This window comes from Oncorhynchus masou, chromosome 29 (genome assembly GCF_036934945.1).
Source record: "Oncorhynchus masou masou isolate Uvic2021 chromosome 29, UVic_Omas_1.1, whole genome shotgun sequence".
Classification (NCBI taxonomy): Eukaryota; Metazoa; Chordata; class Actinopteri; order Salmoniformes; family Salmonidae; genus Oncorhynchus; species Oncorhynchus masou.
In genome coordinates this window covers 16,479,354-16,491,568 of record NC_088240.1, presented here as the reverse complement: position 1 = coordinate 16,491,568, position 12,215 = coordinate 16,479,354, and the positions used below count along the sequence as shown (strand labels likewise).

General features: G+C 42.4%; 1 protein-coding gene across 1 annotated transcript; it reads right to left on the bottom strand.

The window, feature by feature from the left end:
* Nucleotides 1-263: 263 nt before the first annotated feature.
* On the bottom strand, nt 264-11,632 carry otc (ornithine transcarbamylase). The gene is made up of 10 exons (XM_064944137.1): nt 11,346-11,632; nt 10,976-11,114; nt 10,787-10,868; nt 10,122-10,209; nt 9,863-10,016; nt 6,212-6,334; nt 2,059-2,112; nt 1,777-1,926; nt 1,486-1,623; nt 264-544 (listed from the first exon to the last, which is right to left on the bottom strand). The coding sequence occupies exons 1-10, from the start codon at nt 11,426-11,428 to the stop codon at nt 485-487; spliced, it is 1,071 nt and encodes a 356-aa protein (XP_064800209.1). The 5' UTR covers nt 11,429-11,632; the 3' UTR covers nt 264-484.
* Nucleotides 11,633-12,215: the final 583 nt, after the last annotated feature.

The window sequence follows — 12,215 nt, the reverse complement described above, 5'->3', positions numbered from 1 at the left end:
TATGGAAGGATAAATGTGATCTTCCCAGCCAAATCTGAGCAGGGTAACGTTAGGTGCACATGCTAGCTATCTCTGTGATGCACCACATGGAACGCAGCATTTCTCAAAAAGACTTGGTCAAATTTGCAGTTGTTGGTAAACTAAGTAAGTAGTGTTAGGACAGAAAACATTTTGTTCATTTTGAGGTACTTTTATTTATGTTTGTAACCTCAAAATCAATTCCTAATATCTTAAACTAGAATTTTGTATACAAATCACATGTCCAATACAAAGAAACAAGCTTTTATTCTCTCAGATTCAGTCCTGGTTCAAATACATTTGTAAAATACTTTCATGCATTAAGTGCACATTTTAAGTTTGCACTTTTAAAACTGGCTCCAATGTACCTGGCAGACTACAAAGTCAATAAAGTACTTGACCGAGCGCTGTTTTGTAGTATTACAAAACTGTAAACTTAGGATACCTTTGGCAAGTAGGGATAGAGTTAGAATCTGGGCATGGGGATCTGCGGGGAGTAGTCAGTCAGCAGAGAGACCATCAGACCCTGCAGAGATGGAGAGCAATAAAGAATTAAAGAAAGAGGGCATGAGGCACAAATACATGAAGAGAAAGAAAGAATCTCTCCTTGAGAATAAAGAGGCAAAATTTGAATGGGGTGAGGGCCATGAAAACAAACTGAACTCATGAGGCCACAGTGGCTGGTGGGTCTGTGTACCCACATCCATATTACATATATTTTTTAAATGATTTAACCTTAATTTAAATAGGCAAGTAAGTTAAGAACAAATTCTTATTTACAATGACGGCCTACCAGGGAACAGTCGTGCCCTTGAACGACAGACTTTTACCTTGTCAGCTCGGGGATTGGCCCAACGCTCAAACCACTAGAATACCTGCTGCCCCTATGTCCACAAATGCAGTCAGGGCAGACCCTAGCCTTTTGGGGGCCTAAGTCATTTTTGGGGGGGCCTAAGTAATTTTTTGTTGGGGTGAATGGGGTAAACCCCCCCCTTAAAGCAAGTTGTAATTCAACACATTTTGCCATGGGGCGGATAGAAAAATGTGCAGTTTTAAAGCCAATTTCCTGCAATTCTACACATTTTGCCTTAGGGTGGAGAAAAATGTTTGCAATTTTTAATAGGATATATGAGTAAGACTGACTAACAAAATCAATGTGGGCCCTCGGTCAGTAATTCAACCATGATTACTACAAGTTTAGATAGCTGGCTAGACTAACTTACCAATCACAAAATGTTTAGCTGACATGGACTTATTGAGTGACTGTCAGTGACTGACATAACAAGAGAAAAACTGCTGATGCACAACCACATTTTGAAATTGCATCTCGTGTATTCTATTATTCTAACTCTCAACAGTAAGTTGAGACCCCGACTGAGTTCCTAAAAAGGCCATTGTAACTTCATTCAAATAATACTAGTAGTCCACATTTAACTATATATTGTTACTGTACACAGCTTAGTTTACCATGATGGTCCACTTCCTGTTCTCAGCCTCAGGGAAGACAAGTGAGCGAGGGGAGTAGAACACCTGGTCGTCCACCTCTTCTTGTTTCCGTGGGAGACAGTGAAGGAAGGTCCAGTCTGGCTTTGCCACACTTCCTGTCTGGGGTGGACATAACGAGGAGACATGATGATTGAGTCATCAGGCACATACATGAAGGGGTTAGAGGTAGGGGGGCTGCCTGGGGTAGGGTTAGTATTCAGCAAGAGAATACTCATCAATTTATTCACTGTTTGAGTCTAATGTTGTATGTACCTGCATGGTGATCTGGTATCCAAGGAAGTCCTTGATCCTCTGTTTCTTCTCCTCCTCCTGGCCCATGCTGACCCAGGTGTCTGTCACCAGGACGTTACTGCCTCGAGCTGCCTCCACTGGGTCAGAGGTCAGGAGAAACTGGGTCCCATGCTGACACACAGCAGACAAAATGAAGGACATTGTGCTATTGGTATTGACACCATTAGTATCAATCAGAATAATAATAACCAGGTAATACAATCCTAATAAAGAGTCTGACGCCATAAGTCTAGAAATTCTCACCTGTTTGGAGAGTCTCTGTGCCTCCTGAATGATGCTGCTGTCTGGGTCATAACCCTGAGAGGGAGGCAGGGCAGAGTGATGGGGTTAGTTAGAGCTCAACTACCAGTACTATACAGAGTGATGGGGTTAGTTAGAGCTCAACTACCAGTACTGTAGAGTGATGGGGTTAGTTAGAGCTCAACTACCAGTACTGTACAGAGTGATGGGGTTAGTTAGAGCTCAACTACCAGTACTGTACAGAGTGATGGGGTTAGAGCTCAACTACCAGTACTGTACAGAGTGATGAGGTTAGTTAGAGCTCAACTACCAGTACTGTACAGAGTGATGAGGTTAGAGCTCAACTACCAGTACTGTACAGAGTGATGAGGTTAGTTAGAGCTCAACTACCAGTACTATACAGAGTGATGAGGTTAGTTAGAGCTCAACTACCAGTACTGTACAGAGTGATGGGGTTAGTTAGAGCTCAACTACCAGTACTGTACAGAGTGATGGGGTTAGAGCTCAACTACCAGTACTGTACAGAGTGATGGGGTTAGAGCTCAACTACCAGTACTGTAGAGTGATGGGGTTAGTTAGAGCTCAACTACCAGTACTATACAGAGTGATGGGGTTAGAGCTCAACTACCAGTACTGTACAGAGTGATGGGGTTAGAGCTCAACTACCAGTACTATACAGAGTGATGGGGTTAGTTAGAGCTCAACTACCAGTACTGTACAGAGTGATGGGGTTAGAGCTCAACTACCAGTACTGTACAGAGTGATGGGGTTAGTTAGAGCTCAACTACCAGTACTGTACAGAGTGATGGGGTTAGTTAGAGCTCAACTACCAGTACTGTACAGAGTGATGGGGTTAGTTAGAGCTCAACTACCAGTACTGTACAGAGTGATGAGGTTAGTTAGAGCTCAACTACCAGTACTATACAGAGTGATGGGGTTAGAGCTCAACTACCAGTACTGTACAGAGTGATGGGGTTAGTTAGAGCTCAACTACCAGTACTATACAGAGTGATGGGGTTAGAGCTCAACTACCAGTACTGTACAGAGTGATGGGGTTAGTTAGAGCTCAACTACCAGTACTGTACAGAGTGATGAGGTTAGTTAGAGCTGAACTACTAGTACTATAGAGTGATGAGGTTAGTTAGAGCTCAACTACCAGTACTGTACAGAGTGATGAGGTTAGTTAGAGCTGAACTACTAGTACTATAGAGTGATGAGGTTAGTTAGAGCTCAACTACCAGTACTGTACAGAGTGATGAGGTTAGTTAGAGCTCAACTACCAGTACTATACAGAGTGATGGGGTTAGAGCTCAACTACCAGTACTGTACAGAGTGATGGGGTTAGTTAGAGCTCAACTACCAGTACTGTACAGAGTGATGAGGTTAGTTAGAGCTCAACTACCAGTACTATACAGAGTGATGGGGTTAGTTAGAGCTCAACTACCAGTACTGTACAGAGTGATGAGGTTAGTTAGAGCTGAACTACCAGTACTATACAGAGTGATGAGGTTAGTTAGAGCTGAACTACCAGTACTATACAGAGTGATGAGGTTAGTTAGAGCTCAACTACCAGTACTATACAGAGTGATGGGGTTAGTTAGAGCTCAACTACCAGTACTGTACAGAGTGATGGGGTTAGAGCTCAACTACCAGTACTGTACAGAGTGATGGGGTTAGTTAGAGCTCAACTACCAGTACTGTACAGAGTGATGGGGTTAGTTAGAGCTCAACTACCAGTACTGTACAGAGTGATGGGGTTAGTTAGAGCTCAACTACCAGTACTGTACAGAGTGATGAGGTTAGTTAGAGCTCAACTACCAGTACTATACAGAGTGATGGGGTTAGAGCTCAACTACCAGTACTGTACAGAGTGATGGGGTTAGTTAGAGCTCAACTACCAGTACTATACAGAGTGATGGGGTTAGAGCTCAACTACCAGTACTGTACAGAGTGATGGGGTTAGTTAGAGCTCAACTACCAGTACTGTACAGAGTGATGAGGTTAGTTAGAGCTGAACTACTAGTACTATAGAGTGATGAGGTTAGTTAGAGCTCAACTACCAGTACTGTACAGAGTGATGAGGTTAGTTAGAGCTGAACTACTAGTACTATAGAGTGATGAGGTTAGTTAGAGCTCAACTACCAGTACTGTACAGAGTGATGAGGTTAGTTAGAGCTCAACTACCAGTACTATACAGAGTGATGGGGTTAGAGCTCAACTACCAGTACTGTACAGAGTGATGGGGTTAGTTAGAGCTCAACTACCAGTACTGTACAGAGTGATGAGGTTAGTTAGAGCTCAACTACCAGTACTATACAGAGTGATGGGGTTAGTTAGAGCTCAACTACCAGTACTGTACAGAGTGATGAGGTTAGTTAGAGCTGAACTACCAGTACTATACAGAGTGATGAGGTTAGTTAGAGCTGAACTACCAGTACTATACAGAGTGATGAGGTTAGTTAGAGCTCAACTACCAGTACTATACAGAGTGATGGGGTTAGTTAGAGCTCAACTACCAGTACTGTACAGAGTGATGGGGTTAGAGCTCAACTACCAGTACTGTACAGAGTGATGGGGTTAGTTAGAGCTCAACTACCAGTACTGTACAGAGTGATGGGGTTAGTTAGAGCTCAACTACCAGTACTGTACAGAGTGATGGGGTTAGTTAGAGCTCAACTACCAGTACTGTACAGAGTGATGAGGTTAGTTAGAGCTCAACTACCAGTACTATACAGAGTGATGGGGTTAGAGCTCAACTACCAGTACTGTACAGAGTGATGGGGTTAGTTAGAGCTCAACTACCAGTACTATACAGAGTGATGGGGTTAGAGCTCAACTACCAGTACTGTACAGAGTGATGGGGTTAGTTAGAGCTCAACTACCAGTACTGTACAGAGTGATGAGGTTAGTTAGAGCTGAACTACTAGTACTATAGAGTGATGAGGTTAGTTAGAGCTCAACTACCAGTACTGTACAGAGTGATGAGGTTAGTTAGAGCTGAACTACTAGTACTATAGAGTGATGAGGTTAGTTAGAGCTCAACTACCAGTACTGTACAGAGTGATGAGGTTAGTTAGAGCTCAACTACCAGTACTATACAGAGTGATGGGGTTAGAGCTCAACTACCAGTACTGTACAGAGTGATGGGGTTAGTTAGAGCTCAACTACCAGTACTGTACAGAGTGATGAGGTTAGTTAGAGCTCAACTACCAGTACTATACAGAGTGATGGGGTTAGTTAGAGCTCAACTACCAGTACTGTACAGAGTGATGAGGTTAGTTAGAGCTGAACTACCAGTACTATACAGAGTGATGAGGTTAGTTAGAGCTGAACTACCAGTACTATACAGAGTGATGAGGTTAGTTAGAGCTCAACTACCAGTACTGTACAGAGTGATGAGGTTAGTTAGAGCTGAACTACCAGTACTATACAGAGTGATGAGGTTAGTTAGAGCTGAACTACCAGTACTATACAGAGTGATGAGGTTAGTTAGAGCTCAACTACCAGTACTGTACAGAGTGATGAGGTTAGTTAGAGCTCAACTACCAGTACTATACAGAGTGATGAGGTTAGTTAGAGCTCAACTACCAGTACTGTACAGAGTGATGAGGTTAGTTAGAGCTGAACTACCAGTACTATACAGAGTGATGAGGTTAGTTAGAACTGAACTACTAGTACTATAGAGTGATGAGGTTAGTTAAGAGCTCAACTACCAGTACTGTACAGAGTGATGAGGTTAGTTAGAGCTCAACTACCAGTACTATACAGAGTGATGGGGTTAGTTAAGAGCTGAACTACCAGTACTATACAGAGTGATGAGGTTAGTTAGAGCTCAACTACCAGTACTATACAGAGTGATGGGGTTAGTTAGAGCTCAACTACCAGTACTATACAGAGTGATGAGGTTAGTTAGAGCTCAACTACCAGTACTATACAGAGTGATGAGGTTAGTTAGAGCTCAACTACCAGTACTATACAGGTCATAACCCTGAGAGTGAAGTTACAGGGAGCCCCAGTATTATACAGGTCATAACCCTGAGAGTGAAGTTACAGGGAGCCCCAGTACATGTCACGGGCCACAAAACCCAGTGGCTTGGCCACTAAAAAGAAACTGCTATATAAAGGAGGAAAAGGGAGCGATGGGGAGAATGTGGACCTTGGGCGTGGCGACTCTAAGATGGACACCCAGTTTGGCTGCGGTCATCATGAAGGAGTGCAGCACGTTGTTTCCATCTCCGATCCAGCTTATAGTCAGCCCACTCAACGAACCATAATGCTCCTGTAAAACACAGAGCGGCAACATCTTGAATCTGGCACAGTCGGAAAAGGCTATACAGACACTCCTAACCTGCAAAACGGTATTTACAGAATTGGTTAGGGTTGGGGTTAAAGGGCCAATGCAGTTGTTTTTATCTCAATATCAAATCAATTCTGGGTAATAATTAAGTACCTTACTGTGATTTTTTAAATCAATTAAAATGGTAAAAAAAATAAACTACAATAGCTTAGTAAATGGCAATTTCTCAAGCAAGAATTTTGTTAGGACTGTCTGGAAGTGGTCTTAGTGGGGAGGGGAAAACTGAAAATGTGCTGTTATTGACAGAGGTTCTTATTTGTCTATGAACTAATTTACAGCATGGTGATGTCACCATGTTAGGCCAAAACTCCATCCCAACAAAACAGGCAGACATTTCAGATGGTCTTTTCAAACAGCTCTTACACTAAAAGGACATTATCATAATTTTCACAAAATTATTCCAAAATCAGTGTGGAAATATGTACAAACAAATATAAAACGCAACATGCAACAATTTTACTGAGTTACAATTCATATAAGGAAATCAGTCAATAATTGAATAATAATTGAATAATAATTGAAATACATTAATTTGGTCCTAACCCCAGCTGCCAAACTAACCCTGATTCAGATGACAATCCAACCCATGCTAGATTATGGAGACATAATGTATAGATCGGCAGGTAAGGGTGCTCTCGAGCGGCATGATATTCTTTACCATTCGGCCATCAGATTTGCCACCAATGCTCCTTATTGGACACATCACTGCACTCTATACTCCTCTGTAAACTGGTCATCTCTGTATACCTGTTGAAAGACCCACTGGTTGATGCTTATTTACCCTCTTAGGCCTCACACCCCCCTATCTGAGATATCTACTGCAGCCCTCATCCGCCACATACAACATCTGTTCTGCCAGTCACATTCTGTTAAAGGTCCCCAAAGCACACACATCCCTGGGTTGCTCCTCTTTTCAGTTCGCTGCAGCTAGCGACTGGAATGAGCTGCAATAAACACTCACACTGGACAGTTTTATCTCAATCTCTTCATTCAAAGACTCAATCATGGACACTAACTGACAGTTTTGGCTGCTGTGTGTGATTGTTGTCTCTACCTTGTTGACAATTGTGCTGTTGACTCCGCCCAATAATGTTTTGTGCTGCTACCATGTTGTTGTCATGTTGTGTTGCTACCATGCTGTGTTGTCATGTTGCTGCCTTGCTATGTTGTTGTCTTAGGTCTCTCTTCACGTAGTGTTGTCTCTCTTGTTGTGATGTGTGTTTTGTTCTATATTTATATTGTATTTATTATTTATTTAAAATCCCAGGCCCCCACAGGAGGCCTTTTGGTAGGCCGTCATTGTAAATAAGAATTTGTTCTTAACTGACTTGCATAGTTAAGGTTTAGGGTCAGTTTTAGATGTTGTTTTACAGGTCAGGAGTGTCGCCCGTCTGTATCTGATACCTTGTTCAGGGATGTAAACTGCTGAGGGCCCAAAAAGGTGACACTTTTTCTGTGCACTGAAACATGCAAAAAAATCCCTGCTAGGGGGAAATGCAGGTTAACTAACTAAACAACAAATAATAAGATCTACATGATCAGTCTCTGTGTGAAAAATAAAAAGTGGTTAATGTAAACCTAACTCACAGCTAAACATTTTAAAGAAAGCAAACCAATATTATTTGTTGCCTACTTTACTGCAAATGACACAAGTCTTGAGAAAAAAAACAGTACACTAATATTGCAGTTAGCCCTAACAGCCTTTATAATAGAACGCTTGTGACCACACACATCTAAATATTGCACTTGGAGAAAAAACATTTTAAAGTAGAATGAAACAAACAGCCATTCTGTTTGCTCTATTATTGTGGCCACTATAATAGACATCGATCAAGTGCACAAGGCTACGTGTGCAAAAATAATGTTCACAGAATAAAACATTAAATAATCCCCCATCAGGGGTCTTCCGGGTGGAAGGCCCATGGGGTGGCGCACAATTGGCCCAGTGTTGTCCGGGTAAGGGAGGGTTTGGCCGGCAGGGATATCCTTGTCTCATCGCGCACTAGCGACTCCCGTGCGGGCCGGGCGCAGTGCACGCTGACCAGGTCGCCAGGTCTAAGTGTTTCCTCTGACACATTGGTGCGGCTGGCTTCCGGGTTGGATGGGCATTGTGTCAAGAAGCAGTGGGGCTTGGTTGAGTTGTGTTTCGGAGGACGCACGGCTCCCGACCTTTGCCTCTCCCAAGTCAGTACGGGAGTTGCAACGATGAGACAAGACTGTAACTACTACCAATTGGATACCACGAAATTGGGGTGAAAAAAAGGAGGTTCAAAATAAAAATAATCCCCCATCACTCACACACGTTACTGTCAAGTTCAACACAACAAATACAATATATTTGGGCTACACTACACATTACTACATTGTACAGTTTCTGCCTGTGGACATCTGTTCTACAATGTGCCAGCAGAGCATGATACCCTTTGTTGGCATAATTGATCTCTTTCAGGCAGAGAGAACACCTGGCTTACCTCTTTTAATCCACTGTATTGAGAAAGTGAGAAAGAGGGAAAGTGTGGTGTTCCTTTCACCTCTATAGTGACATCCAGCTTAAGACAGGCTCAGCTCCAGCTACACTTGATCCCTGAATCCACTTGTTTAACAAGCAACGCCTCATTTTAACCTAATTCTCTCATTCTGAAAATTAACCACATACTGTAGAGAAAACATTAGTTCACAGATTGTAGTTAGTTTGTTAGCTAGTTAACATTTCACACAGATTGCCAGGGTCCAGTAAGCAACTAACTTGTTATAACTTGAGGAAGGGCAAGGAGTCGTATACCTGTTAATACTATAGTGAATTGGTTACTAACGTTAGCTCATCTGATGTTGTAACGTTAGCTGTCTGACTTTATGAGCCAGCTCATTTTCACACCTTAAACTCAATTATTTGATCAGTTAAGTTGGCTAATGTTGCTCAACATTTCTCTGGCTAGCTAACGGAGAATTTGAACCAACTGGCAAGATACTTAACAATGATAACAATACTTGTTCCACCACACTTTCTCCCTCACCTCAAACTTTTCAAATGCCAGTTGTTTTTCGGTTACAGCTCATGAAGTACGCTTCACCTTCTCATCCCGTCTCCGTGGTCAGGCGTCTCACCTACTTTACCTCGTCGTTATTGTTCAGGGGACACGCTGCTGTACTGGCAAACTGCCTTTCCTCTCTGCTCTTTCCAGAGGCGCACTGATGCTGTAACTAGTGAATTGGTTGTCTCTTCTCTCTTCAGCCGCGTCCTGCATTCTGCTGTTATGTGAACAATTGGCTGAGCCTTGGATCCAGCCAGTATTGCTCCAAACACGGATCACTCTTGCATCCAGCCAGTAGTCATCCAAAGCCCCCCCCTCGGATCTACACGAATCCCGTATGTCACCTATTTTGGATTGAAAACGGTGAATTTCACCGAAAGGTGAGTAGTTTGCATCCCTGTTTGTTAGGCTTCAGTACCTGCAGGGTAAGGAAGTCAGCGAGGATCTGGATGGGGTGGTAGAGGTCAGACAGGCCGTTGATGATGGGGATGGAGGCATCCTTCACCAGCTCCTCCAGAGTAGTGTGGCTGTTCACCCGTGCCAGGACTATGTCTGACAGCCCAGAGAGAACCCTGCACACACACACTATAAAGTTTGATTCCAATGGTGATGATAACCTGGTGTCGTCAAGGAGAAAAAACGTTGGCTATTGCTGTGGCCTTGGCTGACCGACTGACCTGGCTGTGTCTGTGCTGCTCTCGTTCACTCCCAGGTGGATGTCCTGAGAAGTGAGGAAACAGGGGTGTCCTCCCAGCAGAGAAAAACCTGCAGGAAGTACACATGATAACGGGCTTATTCAAACACACTAAATGTTACTATTGCTGATAGAAAGTAATTGCATATTCCACATGGAAGACAGTTGTGTCCATTCATCATGCATTTCTATCTGCAATGCAATGTTCCTCTTTACAAAACAGGGGGAAACTATGTGGTTGAGAGAGATAAAAATGTGAGGATAGCAAGATGAAATAGTAGGGAGAAGTGAGTCTAACGGAGTTAGATTTTTGCCACAAATGGAGGGAGAGTGTCTTTTCAGCAGTTTCATTGTGTTCTGCATTAGTCCTGATTCCTGACCCATTCAGAGTTGTGACCCCATGAAAGAGTGCAACTGAACTTTCCAAATGCACCCACACATTTAAAATCACAGCACAAAAGCTATGTGGGAACTTGTATTTGCTGTATCTTAAATATACACAATGATGTAAGAGGCTTTTGAAATGCCTTTTAATTGAACCACTCCCTAAGTGATTGCATGACCCAACATGAGTGGCAGAGCTATTTTGGTATTTCTCTACTCCAAAAGTGTAGATAGACCATACCCTGACACAAATGTAACTCACACCTGTTTCTGTGGACATTCTAGTTCTGGTGCTCCTCTTCTCAAATATCATGGCAATTGACTTCCCTTGAAGAAGAGGAAGGTACTGCAAATAGAAGTGACCGTTATCTCACTTGAACTCGATCAGCAGTGCATTATAAATCTTCCATTTGAAATTAAAACTTCTGTTAGTGACATGGATCCTCTCTGTACCTGTTTTTCATGCTTGATCCTGTGTTTTAGGTCACCTGACACCCATAGAAGATGTTTGATCTCATCTGAGCTGAAGTCTTTTAAAGTCAGGAAACTGCGACCCTTGAGGTTGACCGGACCCAGAGCTAGTGCTCCAATGCTGCAAATGACAAGAGGATGAAAAATAGACAGACTCCCCATTCAAACATTTGCTTTTACAAGTCTCAAAAACACGACAACAAATACACTTTGGCACTCTGAATGTTAAACGATGGAAATAGATTGTACTGTAAACTACTTTGCTTGACAGTTGAGCTCACTTTTGACACTTTGCCAATTAATCCGCGTGCTAGCTAGCCAACGTTTCTGACTAACGTTTTACTTCTCTTACCTAAAATTCCTCGCATGGATGCTTTGGAGAGTCTTCAGTCCATAGAACACTGAATTCTTCATGGCAAGTATTTTTGTTGTCATGACAGATTAAAATACTATAATTTTATAAATTGATATCTGAAAGAAAATACAACTGAATGAAAACAGATTGTGTGTGTTGTTGCCTGCATCCACTCTGAGTAGAGTGGGTGGGGTTTTGTCTCACCAAATATCGCACATAGATTGGTAGGTTAACTTTTTTTCTTCTCCGGAATTGTGCTGATTACTGTCCTATGTGAGGGCGCTCCTCCTTCACCGTTTTTGCCCACTCACGTCACTACGTGTTTGTTGTGAACCACAACGTGAGCAGCAATACTGGAATCGGCGGTTCGCCTTCAAAATAAAAGTCCGACTTGAAATTGATGCACGCGAATGAAAATCGTGGAATCATGCCACAATTGGACTAGACTAGGTAATCCTAAACAAGGTTGGAATGTTGTTAAATAAATGAAACAAAATACAATAATGAGTTCATTTGACCCACCAAAAAAAAAACAGTTGAAGTCGCACTGTGGATGTATAAACTTCAGAATTGCATTTGGAGCATACAGTGAGGAGAACAAGTATTTGATACACTTCCGATTTTGCAGGTTTTCCTTCTCAAAAAGCATGTAGAGGTCTGTCATTTTTATCATAGGTACACTTCAACTGTGAGAGACGGAATCTAAAACAAAAATCCAGAAAATCACATTGTATGATTTTGAAGTAATTAATTTGCATTTTATTGTATGACATAAGTATTTAATCACCTACCAACCAGTAAGAATTCCGGCTCTCACAGACCTGTTAGTTTTTCTTTAAGAAGCCCTCCTGCTCTCCACTCATTACC